The sequence below is a fragment of the Lactuca saligna genome, chromosome 8 (genome assembly GCF_052625555.1).
Source record: "Lactuca saligna cultivar CGN05327 chromosome 8, ASM5262555v1, whole genome shotgun sequence".
Lineage (NCBI taxonomy): Eukaryota > Viridiplantae > Streptophyta > Magnoliopsida > Asterales > Asteraceae > Lactuca > Lactuca saligna.
The window spans coordinates 94,275,577-94,295,648 of NC_136424.1; the positions used below are offsets into that span (position 1 = coordinate 94,275,577).

The following is a 20,072-nucleotide window of genomic DNA, read 5'->3' on the forward strand; positions in this document are numbered from 1 at the left end:
CTTTCGGGAACATACACGAGGGATGATCAGTGTAATTTACCCATGTATAAATGACAACTTATATTATCCACAATGTGAGTTTTTCAAAACAAAAGCTTTAAAAAATTTTGAAAAATATATCTAAGAAACTTTTTCAAGGATTAAAATATTTTTAAAAAGCGGATAGCTCTATCAACTTTTGTGATATGTCTTTTAATGACGGGGGTTGATTTCATAGTTTTTATCATGATTGTCAAAATCACGATCATGATCGTAGGATCGTACGATCGTAGGTATGAAAAACGATCAAGATCGTATTTTGGTAGGATCGTAAGATCGTAGAATTGAGATCCAATCTGATCCTACCTTCACTTGATATATATATATATATATATATATATATATATTTGCAAATGAGTTTTTTTTTACCACTTTATATATTTTACTCTTTACCAATCTACCATTTATCATTTTTTATTGTGACTTACGACTAACATTTTGAAATTTTATATATGTTGAACGAAAAATTAAATGTTTTAAATGATTAAATATTACAAATTAAAATTATATTTTATTTTGTGGGATCTTAGGATCTCAATCCCGATCTTGCAAACCATAAAACGATAATAGATAGGATCCCGATCTTGACAACATTAGTTTTTATACAAACAAAACATATATGATTTTTTTTTTACATTGTAAGCATATAAGAGATGTTTTTTTCTTCATAAAATAGCTACTTAAATCTTTTGAATTGTGATGCCCCTACACTGTACCAACATGGACCCAAATTCACATGGTTATTATCATGACAGACTATTGGCGCCAAAACGTGAAGAGAAAAAGGGTCTACTCATTATCCACCGGATCTCTCACTTTCATCAATCAAAACGCACAACCACCCCCAATCCAAAAAATATCTCCGATTGATAGATATTTATAATTTGATTGAGCAAAATATCTTCGAAGCTATTTTTTATTCTATAAAATCTTCAAAAAAATCAAGTCAATCATAAACATTTAATAAAATGGAAGCGGATAACAGCAGGCCAAACAGGAGCGATGCTCATTTGTCGAAAGAGGAAGAGGCGAAGATCGAAGGAGAAACAAGAGACTATTTCGATGGGTTAGCTCCCAGGCGTCATACGAAGCCACAACGCAGTGAGTATTCCACGAAATATGTTGATGGTTTGGGTTTGCCCAACGATGAAGATGATGGTGTTAGCCCTGAGTATCTAGAGTTTCAACATCTTGAACAAAATTCTGAGGTTTGTTCTTTGTTTTGTATATTATTTCAGTTTTCATAAGCTTTTATTATGTTCTGACTTTTTAGTTTTGTAAATAGTCAATTGTATAAATATAATTAGATATTAGAAGAACTACAAATTGTATTTACAAATATCATATTCAATTTCGTTTTATTCCCAAATATCATACAATATAATAACTTGTTTACCCTAATCATTCCATTCTATTCAATTAAACAGACCCTGATAAAAATAAAAAATGTTGAGACTAATTACCAAATGTCTAAAATACTCCTGATTCAACTGGACTTGTCAAATAATTGAAACTTTATCGTTTGGGCTTTAGGTGTACACATAATTACTAGGGATGCATAAAAACCTATAAAAAGTTCACTTTTAGGGCGTGTTTTTCAAATTCATCCAAAAAATGTTTTAAAAACATTTAATAATGACAAAATAAAGGAAAATTTTCTTCTTCGAATGATATATTTTTTTGTTGTTGCAGAAAATTGTTTATACAGGTAAGGAAGTGAGTGATGAGTTTGTGGAGACGGAATATTACAAGGATCTTAATGGTGTTGACAAGCAACATCACACGGTATATAATATTATAATAACATAATATATTTCCCTTTTTAGCTTAATAAAAATGTGTCATTAACTTTTCTTTAACGTTATATTTGGCTTTCTATCGCTATATAAACAATAAAAGGGCCAAATGCAATAAAAAGCAACAATAAAAGGTTCTGTTGTCATGTCATTGTCCACATTGGATGCACATATGCTCTTAAAGAAAATTTAAACCAGGTTTTCCATGTCAATATAATCGTATCCACATCAGATTTGCCATGTCAGCAAGCAAAATATATAATGGAATGACTAGTACAATAGGTAAAGCACAATGCCCTAATAAGGAATAACTATAGAAAATGCATAAAAACATCATATTTGCCTCTTTTTTGTTGCGTTTTTTCTTATAAGTTTACAAAATTATGATTGTTGACGTTGCAGACAGGAACAGGGTTTATCAAAGTAGATGACACAAATAGGGCTGGGTTTGAGTTAGGCTCTGAATCTGACAATGCTCATCATGCTTCATGTAAGGGGAATCCAGCCACTAATGAGTGGACCCCAGCACCTGCTGATATGGTAAAACTGAAATTTACTTTAATTTTATTTTTATAAAGATAAATATTTGAAAGAGATTTTGGTGAACTTTCTGTTTCAGGGATCTTTTGTCTCTGATAAACCTCAAAGGAGCGATAATTGAAATGGATGAATTAATTGCTTCGGATATTGTTGAAATCGAATAGCAAGACAAGTAGATGAGAAACAAGTTTTGTGAAATGTGGGTGTATTCTATTTCTAGTTGAAGATTATGTGTAGTTTTGTTATGAGGATTGAAACTAAAATGTGTTGTTATAAACATATATATAACTTGCTGCTGGATTTTTCACTAGCATGGAATGATTCATATTAGTAAGATTCAATGTCTAAATTCAAGTGTTGGTATTGGACCAATCATTAAAAGACATGACATCTTAATAGTTTAAGACATGCATAATACAATTGTGAATGCAACAAAAGAATACCAGGTAAATCCATGTCATTTGGATAGACATGATACAAATCTAAAGCACTATGGAAGAATTGAAGATATGTTTTGATGTTATAAAAGTGTTAATAAGTGTCAATGTATGAAGTTTATCAAAGTGATAGATATGAGTTTCAAAGTCAAATCTCTATGTCCTTAGTTAGTCACTGGTGTTGGCAAAAGTAACACCAAAAGTTCCAAAGCACGGTTAATGGTTTTACAAAAGCTAAGCATGTTCAACATATAATGCAAGCTCAAAGCCACATGAGATGCAACATAGGCAAGTACAAATCGGAACTTTGATGGTTGCTATATGTGAGATAATTGATAAAAAAAAAAGTCTTGTGTTACTAGCGTATATATAAAGATGTGATCCTTGCCTCAAAATGCATCCTCTCAAGTTGGAGATTTTGGCTAGGAGTTTGTAGGGTGTGTTACTTCTGTTTTCCTTGGATCGATTTCTCTAGAGTTCTAACCTTAAGGTTTTTCCGAAATACTGTTGCACCAAGACCAATTGTTGTGTGTGTGAACTGACGGAGGTGCTAACTTAATCACTACCAATGTGTGGCTACTTAAACCTACAACAGACAAATTAGAACCTCAATGTAAGTGTGCTTCGATGTCTAATCCATGTTAGGTTATAATTTGTGCTATTATTGCATCTTTGATAGATCTAATGGTAAGTTGGGGCTAGCCTACTTGGCTAACATGAAGGTTCATAATCTAACAACTAACTAGAAGGTTCTGGATTCAATCCCAGACAGAGGTATTTAATTATTTGTTGTTAAAAAAAAAAAGATAGATCTAATGGCAGTTGCTATGGTGAATTTGATTTTACCATGTAAATTTTGGAGTTTTTGTTCATTGGTTCCATGTTATATAGAGAAAGAAAACTAAGAAGGTTTCGTTTATTATTAGGGAAGGGAGTTAGTTTAGATGGATCCCGAAAAGGTCCAATAAGCATTCAACTAAATCTTAACATAACCCTAGTAGACTAGTAATAGTAGCTTCCATTAAAAAAAACATCGAGAAGGAAAAATAAATAAAAGAGTAAATTACATTTTTAGTCCCAATAGTTGGTTTCTTCAATTTTGGTTTCAAAAAGTTTTCTCTTGCAAACTTATTTAAGGTTTTTGTTTCAATTTTGATCCTTGTTTCAAGTAAAATGACTATTTTTTAGAACAAAATTGCAAAAATTAACCACACTAGTTAAATAAAAAATAATCATTTTACAAGAACTTCAAATATGGACCAAGAGAAATTTTTTAGTGTCATAAATATAATTTACTCTAAATAAAAAGATCAAGGGGGTAATAAATGCAAACAAATTCGGTCTCTTATAGGCATACCAAGTGCTTGATTTACATAATATAGGAAAATACATAATACATAATAAACATTATAAACATGAAACGAAACTTATTTATTATATCCAACCATCTTTCTTTGCCACTATTCTTTCTAAAAAGTAGCTAAAATATGTTACCACTTGAGGTGGAGGCTGGAACTATGCAATTATTATTATTATGGCACAGGGCATTCGTGTATGTTCCAAATCTCCTTTGCATATTGAGAGATAGTTCTGTCACTACTAAACTTCCCACTGCCAGCTGTGCTCAAAATCGACATCTTTATCCATCTTTTCCTATCCCTGTAATTTGTAATGCAACACAATAACAAAATCAGTAAAGCAAAGGGTATTTTGGTCATTTTAATTTATAAAAATATATATATATATATATATATATATATATATATATATATATATATATATATATATATATATATATATATAAAAAGGTTTGAGAGATGTTTACTTATATGCTTCATCCACTTTAGCTTGAATGTCTATGTAGGTTGGGAAGTCATGTCCAACAAGAAAGTAATCCCCACGCCCATACCCAGAGTTCCCTTCTAGAGAATCAAGAAGTGGGTTGTAGTCATAGTTTCCAAACGCCTTTGATCTTATGAACTCTTTAGCCTCTTCGTATCGAGGATCCGGTTTAAACTGAAAATTCAGAAAAATAAATAAATTATAATATTTAATAATTAACCATACACAAACCAAATGTTTTTTTTTTTTTTTTTTTTTGTATTCTGACCAGTCCATTTTCTCGGTCTTTCCTGAGCTTGGGAACTTCATCTGCTGTTGCTCCAAAAAGGAAAAAATTGTCCTCTCCAACTTCCTCCCTGATTTCAACATTAGCCCCATCTAATGTACCTATAATCAGGCATCCATTGAGTGCAAATTTCATATTACTTGTCCCACTGGCTTCCATGCCAGCTGTACTTATATGCTGTGACAACTCACTTCCTGGTATAAGTACCTCCGCCACAGATACATTGTAATTAGGCACAAAAACCACCTGCAATAATACAAAATTACAATAATAAATGAGTTCACAAAAAAAAAAAAAAAGATATGAAACCACTTTTACCTTCAAGTATTCATTAACTTCAGGATCGGTGTTCACAACAGCACCAACATCATCCACAAGTTTGACTATTCTTTTAGCATTTGTATATGTTGCAAATGCTTTCCCTCCAATCATGATTGTCCTTGGTGTTGTGGCTTTTCGCTCTTCAGGGCTCATTTCCTGTTTCAGTATGGAATGTTCTAGAATCTTCTTCTATGATACAATCTAATCCGTTCAGTATTTAACTAGAAACGTAATGTACCTTTAGTTTCTTGTACCTATAAACAGCACCCAAGATATTCAACAGCTGTCTTTTATATTCATGGATGCGCTTCACTTGAATATCGAAAAGGGTATTTGGGTCAATTGTTTCGCCTGTTACTTTCAGTATGTACTGTGCTAATCTCTGTTTGTTGGCCATCTTGGCTGACTCCCATTCAGCTTGAAGTTCTGGATTGTCAGCAAACTTTTGGAGAGAGAGAGACAGAGGATATGAATCAGCAGGAAGTATGTAAATCCTCACAGTAGAGGGCATTTTGGTCATTTTTTTACATTAAATAGAAAGCAGCATACCTCCCGCAGACCCACAAGTAGGTCTAGGTTGGTGACCCAGTTGTCTGTTTTTAACCATTTTGTTATGATCTGACTAAGTTCAGGACTACAAAATCTGAGCCAACGTCTAGGAGTAATGCCATTGGTCTTATTTTGGAACTTGTTTGGCCATATTGACACATAATCTGCAAATAACTCTGCCTTTAAGATGTCACTGTGCAATTGTGCTACACCATTAACCTGTCAAAATAGATAAAAAAACAAGTCGGCTGAATTGATGGGAGCCTAAACTATCCCTAAAAAAAACACAAAATTAGTTGGTTTTTCCTACATTTATAGTATTCAAACATCATACCGTATGCCCAGAAACCACACACAAGTTTGCCATGCGGACAACCGGCTTATTAGGGTTATGATCCAAAATCCGCATATCAGAAATCTTACTCTCAAGGTCAGGACGTGTTGACTTTATCATCGCAATAAACTGCATAAATTATACAAATATATATTGTATTTGAATCACCAATCAAGTATATGTTATTTATAAACTCAAGAAAAGAAAAAACATATTTAAAACTAAGTACCCGTTTGTCAATTTCTTCTATAATTTCCATGTGGCGAGGAAGAAGCTTTGACATCACAACTTGTGACCATTTCTCCAATGCCTCAGGAAGAACAGTGTGATTTGTATAAGCAATTGACCTGGTCAACACTCAACATCAACCTCTTTGTTATTATTTAAGGCCCAAAGCAAAAAGTAACATGTTTTTTGTTTTTTTTTATAAAATTTATAAAGCACCTTGAAGTCACATCCCAGGCTTCATCCCAGCCTAGCCCTTCTTCATCCATCAACAATCTCATAAGTTCTGGTATTGCAAGAGTAGGATGTGTGTCATTCAGTTGCACTGCAACCTTTGTAGGAAACTCTGACCACTCCCGTTTTCTTCCTTCTTTTCTTTCCTTGAATCTTGAAATAATGTCCTAAAAAACATAAACATTCAAACTCTATTGTCTTATCTTTTAATACTTATAAATCATCGATTGTCACAAATGCAAAATAAAAACATTGTCAAACCTGCAGTGATGCACTGCATAGGAAAAATTGTTGCTTTAGTCGAAGAAGTTTTCCTTCTTCTGTAGCATCTCCAGGATAAAGAACAGCACAAATCTGGAGATAAAAAAATTTTAGTTATAGCATTTCCATGATAAAAAGATACGAACTTTCTGTCAAATTGGGAAAATATGATTTAAAATGTGATTAGGTTTTACTAATATAGGAAACATACTTTACTCTTTTTACTAATATAGGCAACATACTTTATTAATATCAACATACTTACAATTCTTTATAAGATAATAGGTAAAAGAGAAAGTACATTGCCCATATTGGTAATGAGAGTAAAGTATGTTGCTATTTATGGCAATTTCCCCACCTGTTGAGCTCTAGCATGTAGCTCAGCAGCAGACTGATATTGTCCATCATTAAACTGAAACAAGTTGAAGTCCTGAGCACTTGCTTTGGCCTCCCAAAGGCGAAGACTATTTGTGTTTTTAGTTTTGTATCCAGGAATTGGGATGTCATATGCTAGGGCTTGTAGAACCTCTCCATCAACCCATTTTCGGCTGCAACATATTTAGCCAAAGCCAAAGTCAAAGTCAAAGTCAAAGTCAAAACAAGATATTTGTAGTTGTGCTTACGATCCTGTGGGGAGGACTTCAACACGACCAAAGAATCTGACAGGAAACACAACATCATGCCTGACAACTTCCCAAGGACTAAACTTCTGAAATAGTAAAGAGAATTAGAAATGATTAATTGTAAAAAAATAATTAAAATGGAAATCTAAGGTGGGGTGGGGTCCGCACCTCGAGCCAATCTTCTGCCATTTCTTCTTGCCCTGATTTAGAAATGCTCTGTTTGAAGAGGCCATACCTGTACCTTAAACCATACCCCCATGCTGGTAGGTTTAAAGTTGCCATGGAGTCCAAAAAGCAAGATGCAAGTCTCCCTAAACCACCATTCCCAAGTGCCATATCTTTCTCCTACAATTGTTATAATGCAATAGTTTAAAAAAAAATAGAACAGATTAATCATGTTAGAAAGATTTTAAAGAATTACCTGCTCAGTTATTTCTTCAAGTTCATGTCCCAGTTTGTTCAAAGCACTGGAATATGCATCTTGAATATCAAGATTCCCAATGGCATTAGTCAATGCTCGCCCTTGAAGAAACTCCATGGATAAGTAGTATGTTTGCTTTGGATCAACTTTGTGATAATGAAGATAAGTCTCATTCCATTGCTGAAGAAGCAGTGAACAGAAAAAGAAGCATGATTAGTTCAGAAGATAGATAAACATATTTTTTTGAGAACTTTCAGAAGATCAAAGAAAAAAAAATGTAACATGTATGATTATGAACGAGTTATGACTTATGATATGATAACAACTTCAAGGATGAATATTTTTACTTGTATCAGGCGATCACGAACACTTTCTGCAGCTGCATAGTATGCTTGCTCAGGCTCAAATTTGATAGGAGAAAAATGTGGACTGTATTGAGAATGATACTTGATATTGGATGCAATATCTGTTGGATCTTCTGCTAGAGGGTGAGCAGCAACAGGGATCTTATCAGGGGTCTTATTGGCATCACCATTGGACTTTGTGGTAGTCTCCATCCCTGGAATTTCCAGAGACTATTCTACTTTATATACTGCAAAGTTGTTGGGAAGGAGGGGAATTAGGGATGAACAAATAAGGAGACTTGATTGAAGATACTGGAAAAGAGCTATCTGTATGACAATAAAGTAATAGAATCATGCAAAGTTGTGGTCCTTGAAGATTCAAAAAAGGTGTGTACTAATTGAGTTTGTAACAATGATATGATGGAATATATATGTTGGATCTTTTCCGTATAAGGTATTGCTAAAGCAAATAGCAACAACTACAAAGATAATGAATGATCTACTAAGATGGTAACTCGGTAAGTTATATTACAGACAAGAATATAGAGTCAATCATATAATCAATTGACAGAAGTTAATGGATAGTTAGGTAATTGTGCACTAGTCTTCAAATCTGGTAATCAATTGATAATTAGGTAATCAATTAATAGAACTTATAACATTCGATAAGCCCAAAATCATAATCATAATCTTTTTTCTTGAAACACTCAACTGAATTTGAACCCGCATCCAAAATTCTAAACACTACAGAAGTCTATGTTTACCATAAGTCAAAAATGATACACCTCATCACACTAGAATTGCAGGTTTCACTCAATACGACGTTGATAGCTCAATAAAAAGCCTGAAACACCTTTCGTTAACTAAATAAGCGATTAGCATACAATGATTGTGGGTATATAAAAATATTAACTCCGAATTTCACAAAAAAATAAAAAAATATACGAATGCTAGTAATTTTTGGGGCACATCCGAAACAAATATTGTTGAGATTTTCATAAACCGCTGGGAGATACATATGACAAACCCAAGCTCAAGCGAAATCAAATTGGAAAAATGATATAGAAATATAGCAAACTACCAAGTCAATCACAAAAGAACTAACAAAAACAAACTAGATAATTATAACTCGGAGTTAAGGTCAAAAGCACTTACACAGTGTAATCAATCGTCGACTACACTTACAGAAAAAAAAAAGCAAAAGCCTCTCAGGGATTGCAATGTAGTCTCAAATTTGAAACTATAGTGACAAACAAGTCTATTAATAGCAAAAATCAAACAGATATTTTGATGGAAAGTTCCAAAAAGCGATTTTAGAAAAGTACCCGATGGAATATGCGTAGTCTTCTGCAATGTGTAATGTGTGTGTGAAAGAGAAAGCGAGAAGATAAGTAATGGAAGTCGGTGAGATCACGTATGATTGTGTGGTGGTCGAAAGTGAAGACGACGATGATATTTTCAGTGAGCTGAGAAATTATAAATATGTGATATTTCGCGTGGCACGTGTGGGATGACACGTGGGAGTTCGTTGTAAGGAAAGTGAAAGCGCGCATAACAAGATTGAATAGCATAGAGATCCGAGTTCGCATAAAGTTTTTGCGATTCTCATTTTAAGCCCTTGAGATTCCGTAAATGATCATTATACCCCCTAGTGTTTTCAAAAATACCATATCCATTGATCCTTTAAGCTTTAGAGTTTGTTACAGTAAGCTTCCATGACTCGAGACAACAAGTCATATACATGTAAGAGTAGCAGCTTCCATTGTTTGAAGTGCTTTTCAAACCGACTATTAGAAGAATATAGTACAGAGTATACTAAATATATTAACTATTATTCATACGTCCAAAATACTCGATAATATAATAATAAAACGTCATACTAAATTTCAAATAAATATTACGTATGCAAATTAATTTATATATGCTTTTGTAATCATGCTAATAAGATTGAAAAGGAATGGAAACTTCTACTGATATGGTCTTTATTTCGTGGAAAATTTGTGTATGGTGAAATTGAAGGTTAAATTTGTTAATTTCATAAACAATGAGGGGGGTTTTAGTGCAAATAAAACCATCTTATCACGGGCTCGCCGTGAGTTGTGTTCACGGAATAGCCGGCCCGGGGACATGGCGTGGACTCCATTGCTACTTCTTGCTTGCTTTTCAATCACATGATCCATTAATCCTTCCCCAAAAATGTAATCTACTAATTGATGGCAAAAATACATGGTTTTTTCTTAAACTGCATTTTCATTACCCAATATTAATACTTGTACGTTTCGAACCTGGGGTTGTTTAAATCTCAAATCATCACTGTGTAAAAATTGATGTTGGCGTGGACCACATGAATTACTTGGTTATCATAGTAACGAAAAAAATCATAATAAATAGTTACTGATAGACATACATGATTTGTTTTGTTGAGCGAAACTATAAAATAGATTGGTACCATTAAGTCGTGGAGGTAGGAAGTTATTGGGAAAGCTAGAAAGGAGATGGAGGAGCTTACAATCAAAATAAACGACATTGACCTCTTGGCTGAGAAGAGACTGGTTAATAATGAATTGCTTAAAAGTCGACAGAATGCTTACCAAAAAAATCATGGAAATCGAATCCGGGCGCATTGAGGACCTAAAGCAAAAGTCTAGAACCAAATGGGCTCTAGAAGGTGATGAGAACAGTGCATTTTTCCATGGTTAGATTAATAAGCACCAAAGATCTCAGAGGATAAACGGTATTAAGGAAAATGGTTTCTGGATAACCGATCCTGCTGACATCAAGGAGAGGGTAATTAAGCACCTTGCCGAGAGATTCGCTAAGCCTATTAAATCGCGCCCTAAATTTCTCAGCTCAAAATTCATGGAACTTCCCCCCCTATGCGATTGAGTTCTTAGAAGAGCCTTTCTCTCTCGAAGAAATCAAATCAGCTATCTGGGCGTGTGGCTCGGACAGGGCTCCAGGGTCTAACGAATTCTCTTTCGCTTTTCTAAAAAAACATTGGGAGGTGATTGGTGGTGATTTCTACCTTGCAGTGAAGCATTTTGAAGCTACACGGCTCATAGAAAAAGGATGTAACTCATCCTTTATCACTCTTGTTCCAAAGGTTCAAGACCCGATCACGATAAACGATTTCCGTCCTATCAGCCTAATCGGATGTTTATATAAAACAATCTCAAATGTCTTAGCTAAACGGTTGAAAAAGGTGGTACATTTTGTGGTCAACACAACACAAACAACTTTCATTAAAAACAGAAATATCCTGGATGGGCCTCTTATCCTTAATGAAGTCATTAGCTGGTTAAAGAAGAATAAAAAGAAAGCTTTCACGTTTAAAAGTGGACTTTGAAAAGGCTTTCGATAGTCTTAGTTGGGAGTTCCTAGACTCAACCATGCAACAAATGGAATTTAGGGCTAAATGGCGAGCATGGATTCGAGGATGCTTATCATCAGCAAGGGTCTCGGTCATTATTAATGGGTGACCCTTTTATTTTTTTAAAAAGACTTTTTAAACTCTAAAAACATGAATTTGTACCCTTTAAAGGAAAAAAAAAGTCACGAAGGACCATTTAAACAAATACGAAACATTGTTGGGCTACAATGATAATAACCCTTTTTAGAAATCCATAGTATTTAATGATATGGATGGTTATGCACGTATCCTCTTCTTTGAGTTTGAATGGGCCTAAGAGGCCTGGCTTACACAACTTTTTTACATTTTCTAACATAATACCTCACAAATTAATTACCATTAGCGAGCATTGGATTTTTTGCGAGTAATTATTTAGCACGTCTAGTACGTATCTATGGTTCTTATGCTAGATGTCTCGAGTTATATTCTTTGAAGTCTCTTTTTTCAAAGAATACCCATGCGGGATTTAGATGCTGTTTGTGCTTTTAAAAAACCTCTTCAAACCACTTTCTGCTGCGCGACACAACACACACGCATCACTTTCACTCTCGCAGTAGTTTGGAAGACTTCAGACTGCAAAACCTCTGTGCGTGTGCTTCGTGGCGCAGCACTTGACTTACGTCTTCAGCTTTCATTTTTTTGAATTGTTTTTTTAGAATTTTGGTATAAGTTATTTTTTTTAACTTTTTTTTTTTTTTTTTTTTTTTAATTTTAAACTTAGATTTTTTTTTTTAACTTTATTTACAGATTTGATACAATTTTTTATTATAGTTTCCACAAATTTTTTTGAACTTGGTTTAAAAAAAAACTTTAATTTTTTTACCGTTTCTGTTAATAATATTTTCAGTTCAATTTCATCTTTTTTAATGTGTGTAATTTTTTTACGAACTTTGTAGATATCATTTTCAATTCTTTCTTATTTTTTTTTTATTATTTTCTTTTTTATGGTTTTTAAAATTAGTTTTTTTATAGAATAAAGTTTTTAGCTTCTTTTATATTTTTGTTTTTTACATTTTCTTTTTAGTCATCTTTCAATATTTTAAGACTAGAATTATTTAAATTTCGGTGTTGAAAACTATTTTCAGTTTATAAAATTAGTTTATTTAAATTTCAGTTTACTGGAGATGTTAAAAAACAAACATGCTTCTTATTATGGGCTGCAGCTGTTTGTTCCACCTCTTATGCTACAGAGGATTGCAGAGATGGTCCGCAGACTTCACGAATTTTCGCTTCATAAAAACAAACAACACCTTATATTATTTTAATGGGCACAACATTTTTATTTGACAACAACAACCTAGCATAACTGGTTAGTGTTTATTGTCCTTATGATAGAGGCCACAAGTTATAACCTTGGAAGTCACAATGTTTATTGTCCTTATGATAGAGGCCACAAGTTGTAACCTTGGAAGTCACGTTTTTCTAAACTCTAAACAATACACAAACCTGATTTATTACTTATAAGGATTTGGATTTATTTATTTGCAAGTAACTATTTAGCATATGATGGCCATTTCATGGAGGTCATGAGTTCTAATCCTAAAAATCTTGTTTTTGCTACGGCTAAGAGGTATGGTTTTGAGATTATTACGCGTTTTAGGCTGCCGCATCATCTAAAAATCCACTCCACTACATGTTTACTAGCAATGGAGATGGTGTTCACTAAAGAACAAGAGAGAAAAAGAGAAAACAAAAAGAGAGATAGAGAGAAACAGATAAATGATTTGGAGACATTTTTTGATTGGTTGTGAGAACCCATGACCACTTTCAATCCTCACCACATTTACACCTATTGGCAGGACCGGTCTAGACGGTGGGCAACCCGGACGATTGCCCATGACCCACGTCTCTAGGGGGGGCATAATTTATGGGCTATATAGTGTATATATATAAAAAAAATTATTACCTAAATGATTTTAGGGCCTAAAGTTAGTTCAAATTCAAACTAACTAAAAAAATAAACAATTTAACTTGTTTTTTATTGCTAATTGAATGCGTTTATAATAAAGAATAAATGATATTTTTTTGAATCTTTATTATATTTATCTTTAAGGGATAATTTCTTTATTTTATCCCATGACTGCATATACGTTTGGACTGACCCTGCCTATTGAGGGTGGTGTCCACGCACGATAATCCCCTCCACGTAGATGTTTACATGCCGAAACACCCCATTCACCATGGCTAAAAGTCATGAGTTCTTGTTTGTTTCTGATTGTAAAAAAAAAAAAAAGAGAGAGTTGTAATAATCCAACTCAAAAGCTCCAAACAACATATCACCTTAACCAATTGTTCTAACTTCCACTGGTAAAAAGAATTTAATGCTTAGAAGTGCAAATATTAATTAATTTGTAAGAAATTAGGTCAGAAAAATAAATGAGTTGCTGTATAGGACAAACCCACTCGCGAAATTTGCAAAGGTAAGTAATCATTCTTTAATATTGAAAAAAAAAAGATAGCCATATATGTAAGTAACTCTATTTGTTCAAAATATAGTCACTGCTTGATAGTTTGATCACCCATCCAATTTGATCAATTAACCGATTAACCTAATTCATAACATCAATCACAACAAAATCCATTTGTTAAACGGTGAAAAATATGTATACGTATTATCCTTTTTCTAAAATATCATAGACATCATTATAGTTACACTTTTACAATTACTTTGATGTCTCATTTATTTGTATGCATTTCTTGGTACATTTGTTTTATGGATGATCAATCAATTAGCATTTTATCGAATTAAGAAAAAAAGACCTCGAACTCAAAACTTAAAACTTTAATGTATGTAATCAACTTTAGCTTTAATTACCATGATTTACTTTTATTCCGAGGTTTAACTAGGGTTTCTACAGGATCCCCTTTCGTCATCATCTCTCTTGTTCTCTATCTATTCTGGTACTAAACCACTAGTACAGCAGTGACTCAGTGAGAGTGAGAGGGTGTTTTCCTTCGATCCATTTAAGGCGCCATTTCTCAGTTGTTGAGGCACATTACCTGATTACATTCTTCTAATGCCGCTGGATCACCAAATCCGTACCCACGTCCGAAACCGGACCCGCACTCGCCGTCGCTCCGCCTGTCATCGCCATCCTAATGAACCTGTCACCAATTTCTGCGCATTGTGTCTACGAGATCGCCTCGCCGGTCTAGACTCTTCTACCGATCAACTCGAACTTGAGCTTGAACGTGAAACTATTATCTCATTCCCCTTAAGTCGCCGGACCAGAGGCCATGCCGGTGCTTCATCGTCAGGAGCTGTACCTGAACTAAGACGGAGCAAGTCTGTAGCGGCTGAGAAATGTGAGGTTTTGAATGGATCGAGTCTGGATCTGCGGCGGAAGTCGTGTGATGTAAGGGGTTGTAATAGGCTATCGGATCTGTTCGACATCGATGATACGAAGATCGGACGGAATGGACCTGTGAAGGTTCAATCAAAGAATATAGGGTTTTCCGGCATTCCAGAGCAGCTGTTAGAGATAGACGAAGATAATGGTGGTTCCAGTGGAGTTAGGATTTCAGATGATTTGTTTGTGCGGGATGAGATCGGAGAGGAAACGGATTTGAGAACGATGAAGGAACATATCGAAATGGAGTTGCAGAACAAAAAGAGGAATTTCTGGGATGCAGCTTCGGGTTTCAGTCAGAAGCTACGGAAATGGAGGCAAAAGCATAAGGAGAAGAAGCAAATCGAGGTCTGCAATGCCGGAGCTGATAATAACAGATCAAATTTGGAGCAATCTAAGGATCCTCAAATCCAATCTGAGCTTCCAAGCTATGTACTGGGAAGAAGATCTTGCGATACAGAACCTAGATTCTCCATTGATGTACATCGTATGTCTGTAGAAGATCCACGATTTTCATACGAAGAACATAGGGCTTCTTGGGATGGATACATGATTGCAAGAACAATCCCTCGGCTTACACCTATGCTCCCCATCGTTGATGATCTCATGTTGCCTCCTGTAAACACCGGAATCACAGTGAGTAATCAACAAGTTCAACGGATCAAGGAAGAGGGTTCAAGCTCTGGCACATCAGCTCAGTTTAATTCCGACACTTGTTCTTCAAATACAGAAAGTAGTTCAAGCTCAATGAAGAGTTCTAGTTCCAAAACAACACGATTTCGTGGTGATGATATGAAATCTGCTTCAAATGGTCAAGAAACAAAGTTGGTGATAACCGAGAGAGAGTTAAAAGATTGGCATTTGAGTTCTGTTAAAGCTTCAAATGGATCCATTTCTACTTCTACTACAGTTAAGAAGGGGCAGAAAAAGGAAATGGGTAATAGATGGAGAAAGATGTCTAATCTATGGAGCTATAAGTACAAACCTGGCGACAAAGGTAACAAAGATTCTATCAATGGAGTTTGTTTGAATCAAAACAATGACATCAATGGAGTTGACAAAGGGGATTCAAATTCAAGTGGTAAACTAGTTAGAAATAGTAGCTATGTGGGTTCAAGAAACAAAAGTGAATTACATCACATTGGTGAAGAAGGTGGTAGGCATTCTATGAGTGATCTTGACAGCAGTTTGCTAAAGCTGCATCTGCCACCATTTGTGAAGTCCAGGAAGAAACTGCTTCCACCAATGGCGAATATTTAGAGGTACTCTCACCAACTCTTTAAGAGGAGTATCAATGTAGCATAGCCCTGTAGAGCTTGTTAATTTGTTCTTCTTTTCTTTGTTTATTTGCAAAAAGCATAGCATAATCTTAGTGTTCTTATGCTTGGTGCTTTATTTTGATGCAATAATATAAGTTGAAGTTTTACTCTTAATATATTACAGATTTGATGATTAATTACTAACTAACAAATACAAATACAAAGGAATTACATTCTCACGATATATGAGTTTTTACTTGTATGCCACTTAGCAACAACCACAAAAACCCCAAGATTCACCACATTCAAACCACCCAAAAGCCAAAAAAACTTGTGTAATTCCCCATAATTCAAAGTATCCGGAATCCAACCTGGCCCACCACCTTCGGTAGTCACTTTTATAACAACACTCACAAGTAAAGAACTGAAATAACTCCCTAAAGCAATCGTCATTAGTCGCATAGCTGACCCCAAACTACTCATTGAATCAGGCACTTCCTCATTAAAAAACTCCATCTGTCCCACAAGTGTAAACACTTCCGCACAACCAATAATTAAAAACTGTGGAACCTGCCAAAATATGGAGACTGGGACAGGTTTGGTTTCATAGTAATTGTGTCTTCTAACGATGTCTAGTCTAACGAGTTCCAAGATTCCGGCTGTTGACATTGAAAAGATTGAAATGAAGTGGCCAGTTCCTATTCATTGGAGCAGGGTTAGTCAGTTTGGGTGACAGGTGAGTTTTCGGGCAAGTGGGACGATGATTTGGTCGTAAAGTGGGACCCAGATTATGACGCTTAGGGTACCAAATGTACCTATTGAGGCTGGTGGGATTTTGAAACTTGTGTTAGGGATTTGGGTATCCATGAACAAGCATTGTAGGATGAATAGATTGTCTATTTGGCCACGTATGGTGCTGAATATGATGCCTGTGATCCAAATCGGTAGTAGACGTAATACGGTTTTCAGTTCTTCAACTTGGGTAACTGTGCAAAGACTCCATGGGTTCGTTGATCCTTTTGTGTGATCCGTGGGGGAGCTTCACTGCCGCTTTGTCTAAAAATCTAAAACCAAGAAAGTTCAACCGTATAAGATTAACATCCCCATACGCACGTACCAAGAGGGTAACCTAACACGAGTACTTCCCTGGGATTTGCTATTGCCCAAGAACACTTAAGTAATGTAGAGTTCTCATGGGATCTGCTGCCTTCACAACTTTAAAACACATCATGGAAAGAAAAGGTATCCACACCCTTATCACCAATCTCACATATCACATAGACAGAAAGTCATTCAAAAAACAACTTACGAGGGTGGTGGGTACTATCCTTTCAAGACACGTTTTAAGACCGTGAGGGCATCAGATCCCATGAGAACTGTATAGTTAAGCGTGCTTGAGCGAAAACAGTACAACATCTTGGTAGGTGCATTTGGGGATGTTACAGATTTTGTCCACTTTATTAGAGTTTAGAGAATAGATATCAACCTGAAATTTCTTGTATGATTAAGTTTAGTTGTAGAATTAGCATGATCATGAATCTCATACAAAAGCGATGAATCCGGTGGGATGTTGATTCTTTTCTTTCTAAAAGAAGCAACAACCACTTGGAAGAAACGTGTGAAAGGGCTACCTTTGGGTTTATGTTTCCTATAAAACCAAGTACCAGAAAAGAAACAAAATACGGACATTCCCATGGCTAAAGTAGGAATCCCAACCCACATTATCTTGTACCCATACTATCAACGAACAAGCAACAAGGGTCCCGATATTCATCATCTGATAATACCAATTAAAAAAAGAACTCTTGAGCTTTTTTTCAGCCTTGTCATTATCATCAAATTGATCTGTGCTCCATAAGCCGACACACATGCCTTGATTCCTCCACTTGCAATTGCTACCAAGCAAAGCGCTGTGAAGCACACTATGGTTTCAGCTTTTGTTGCATCACAAATGTTTGTTTTGGAGCATGTTGGCATTAGTTGAGGCATTGTAGCTGATAATGTCAACAATGTCATCCCCTAAAATTAAATAATAGAATAGTGGTTAACTTATTTGTGATTTCATTATGTTGTAATAGGAGTATAATGTGATGTATACAAACTATTTGTTTTTCTGGATTGAACCAACGGTCTGAATTGGAGTAAGTGACCATTTTACCCTTGTGTATAGAAGTGATATTAAATAACAAATGACTGTTCTGTTATAAAGCATGTTTATTGTAAAAAAAAGAAACTTAAATAAGTAGACTTACAATGGCATACAAGATAGAAGAGGTTGCTATTGTCCAGTATTTTCCAATATAGCCATCAGCAACAAATGCTCCAAATAATGGGGCAATGTAGCAAGCCCCAGTCCAATTTGATAAATTTCTTGAGGCTGTAGCACTGTGTTGAACTGTTGATTGAGTTCAAGCTTTAAAATACAGCAACAAATTTGAACTCATCCCAAAAAACACCAATCTTTCAAGACTTGCAGTTGCTGCAATAAGTGTTACAAAATCTTTTTAAGTAGTGGTATTTTCTTTCATATATACATAAATGGATAAAGAAAATATGAAAGTGGATGTATGTAAGTACCAACTACAAAGAAACATGCTTTCCAGTTTCCTGTTTTTAACTTGTTAGCTGGGCTGTTGAGGTAATCCACTGTTTCATCTCTAGTGTACAACACACAATCTTCTCCTTTGGTCTCAAGCAAAACATAAGTTTTGCTTTCATCATCTAGATGAGATAAGTAAGAGTCAAATCATTTCTAAAATCAAGTAAATAGCCTAAACTGATCATTTGTAGTAGTTTAAAAGTCACTGGATTATTAACATAATCATAGTAAGATAAGAACAGGTGCTATAAGATAATAAGAATCAACTTCAAAACCTCATCTTTGCATCCAAAAACTTAGCAAAATTTTGGGGGAAATGCAGTTAGTTATATACTGGTTCTGTTTATAAAATCAGATGCAAATTTGAAGAAAGAGAAAGGAAAAGAATACTAGATTTGAGGAAGCTAAATTCATTGCACTGAACACGAAGGAGCTACATTCTGGAACCAATTCACATTTTGCACTTCAAAACCAGAATGCGATTCATACAAACTCCGCAAACCCTAGAAGATGTACGCTATACAATTTACGTAATATATATGAAATACAAACAGGGACCCTAAATTAACAACAAAATCAGTATGAAATCGCATCTGGAAGCAACACGTCTGAAATGCAAAGTAAATAATACAACGCATCTGAAGTGGATGTGTACGCAAATTTAGTAGAAGTATTCAGCAAACAGTTGCTACATTTCGCCCAAAGTCAAATCAAACAGAGAGAAAGCACACATATTTCTGAGAAAAAAAAAGGTATCAAAAGTCGGAAGACCTGAAGTGATGAGGGGAGGAGAATTTTGCGCCATGAATGGGTGAAGAGAGAGAAAAGATGTGGTTGGTATGTTGAGTGATGGAATACGAAGACGATGATACTGGCGCCATTGCTGCAAATGCAGTGCAACCTCTCCAATTATTAGCATACATTTGTTTCTTTTTGGCAAATATATGTTTTACAAAATTGTTGCATACGTGTTTTTTTGGATAATAAAAGATGATGATATCATTATGTAAAAACAAAAAAAAAAAAACGAATTTCTCAAAAAATGACTTTACAAAATAAATGGTATTTTAATATGGTTATTTTGTGATACGAATGGTTAATTCTTTAATTTTTTTAAAGATATAAATAATCATTTGTTAAGAACTTATGTGTTCACTAATTTTTATCCAGTTCATGTTATTAAGGATAAAAATGTTACATATA

At 34.7% G+C, this 20,072-nt stretch overlaps 3 protein-coding genes and 1 pseudogene across 4 annotated transcripts; 2 read left to right on the forward strand and 2 right to left on the reverse strand.

Moving 5' to 3' along the window:
* The first annotated feature begins 952 nt into the window (after positions 1-952).
* Positions 953-2,724, forward strand: LOC145013118 (uncharacterized). The gene is made up of 4 exons (XM_078971927.1): positions 953-1,247; positions 1,732-1,824; positions 2,238-2,375; positions 2,455-2,724. Exons 1-4 carry the CDS (start codon positions 1,008-1,010, stop codon positions 2,494-2,496), a joined length of 513 nt encoding a protein of 170 aa, XP_078828053.1. The 5' UTR covers positions 953-1,007; the 3' UTR covers positions 2,497-2,724.
* Positions 2,725-4,134: 1,410 nt separating this feature from the next.
* PHS2 (alpha-glucan phosphorylase 2) lies at positions 4,135-9,711 on the reverse strand. The gene is made up of 16 exons (XM_078967447.1): positions 9,578-9,711; positions 8,256-8,500; positions 7,909-8,088; positions 7,656-7,832; positions 7,488-7,573; positions 7,223-7,412; positions 6,865-6,957; positions 6,589-6,770; positions 6,374-6,491; positions 6,145-6,273; positions 5,811-6,029; positions 5,500-5,703; positions 5,259-5,417; positions 4,923-5,186; positions 4,638-4,828; positions 4,135-4,471 (listed from the first exon to the last, which is right to left on the reverse strand). The coding sequence occupies exons 2-16, from the start codon at positions 8,463-8,465 to the stop codon at positions 4,345-4,347; spliced, it is 2,529 nt and encodes an 842-aa protein (XP_078823573.1). The 5' UTR covers positions 8,466-8,500; positions 9,578-9,711; the 3' UTR covers positions 4,135-4,344.
* Positions 9,712-14,531: 4,820 nt separating this feature from the next.
* On the forward strand, positions 14,532-16,467 carry LOC145009107 (uncharacterized). Its single transcript, XM_078967770.1, has one exon. It carries the CDS (start codon positions 14,679-14,681, stop codon positions 16,269-16,271), a length of 1,593 nt encoding a protein of 530 aa, XP_078823896.1. The 5' UTR covers positions 14,532-14,678; the 3' UTR covers positions 16,272-16,467.
* On the reverse strand, positions 16,447-19,769 carry LOC145009106 (protein NRT1/ PTR FAMILY 8.1-like; annotated as a pseudogene). The gene is made up of 5 exons (XR_013663740.1): positions 19,641-19,769; positions 18,848-18,991; positions 18,523-18,749; positions 17,757-18,289; positions 16,447-17,334 (listed from the first exon to the last, which is right to left on the reverse strand). The product of XR_013663740.1 is annotated as a protein NRT1/ PTR FAMILY 8.1-like (transcript).
* Positions 19,770-20,072: the final 303 nt, after the last annotated feature.

Excerpts from the sequence above, each read along its gene's own strand:
- LOC145009107 (XM_078967770.1), top strand. The coding sequence starts at position 14,679 with ATGCCGCTGGATCACCAAATCCGTACCCACGTCCGAAACCGGACCCGC.
- LOC145013118 (XM_078971927.1), top strand. The coding sequence starts at position 1,008 with ATGGAAGCGGATAACAGCAGGCCAAACAGGAGCGATGCTCATTTGTCG. Across the intron at positions 1,248-1,731 it reads ATCTTGAACAAAATTCTGAG|AAAATTGTTTATACAGGTAA; the intron begins GTTTGTTCTTTG and ends TTGTTGTTGCAG. Across the intron at positions 1,825-2,237 it reads TTGACAAGCAACATCACACG|ACAGGAACAGGGTTTATCAA; the intron begins GTATATAATATT and ends TTGACGTTGCAG.
- PHS2 (XM_078967447.1), bottom strand. The coding sequence starts at position 8,465 with ATGGAGACTACCACAAAGTCCAATGGTGATGCCAATAAGACCCCTGAT. Across the intron at positions 6,958-7,222 it reads TACATGCTAGAGCTCAACAG|ATTTGTGCTGTTCTTTATCC; the intron begins GTGGGGAAATTG and ends TTTTATCTCCAG. Across the intron at positions 5,187-5,258 it reads AAGTTAATGAATACTTGAAG|GTGGTTTTTGTGCCTAATTA; the intron begins GTAAAAGTGGTT and ends GTATTATTGCAG.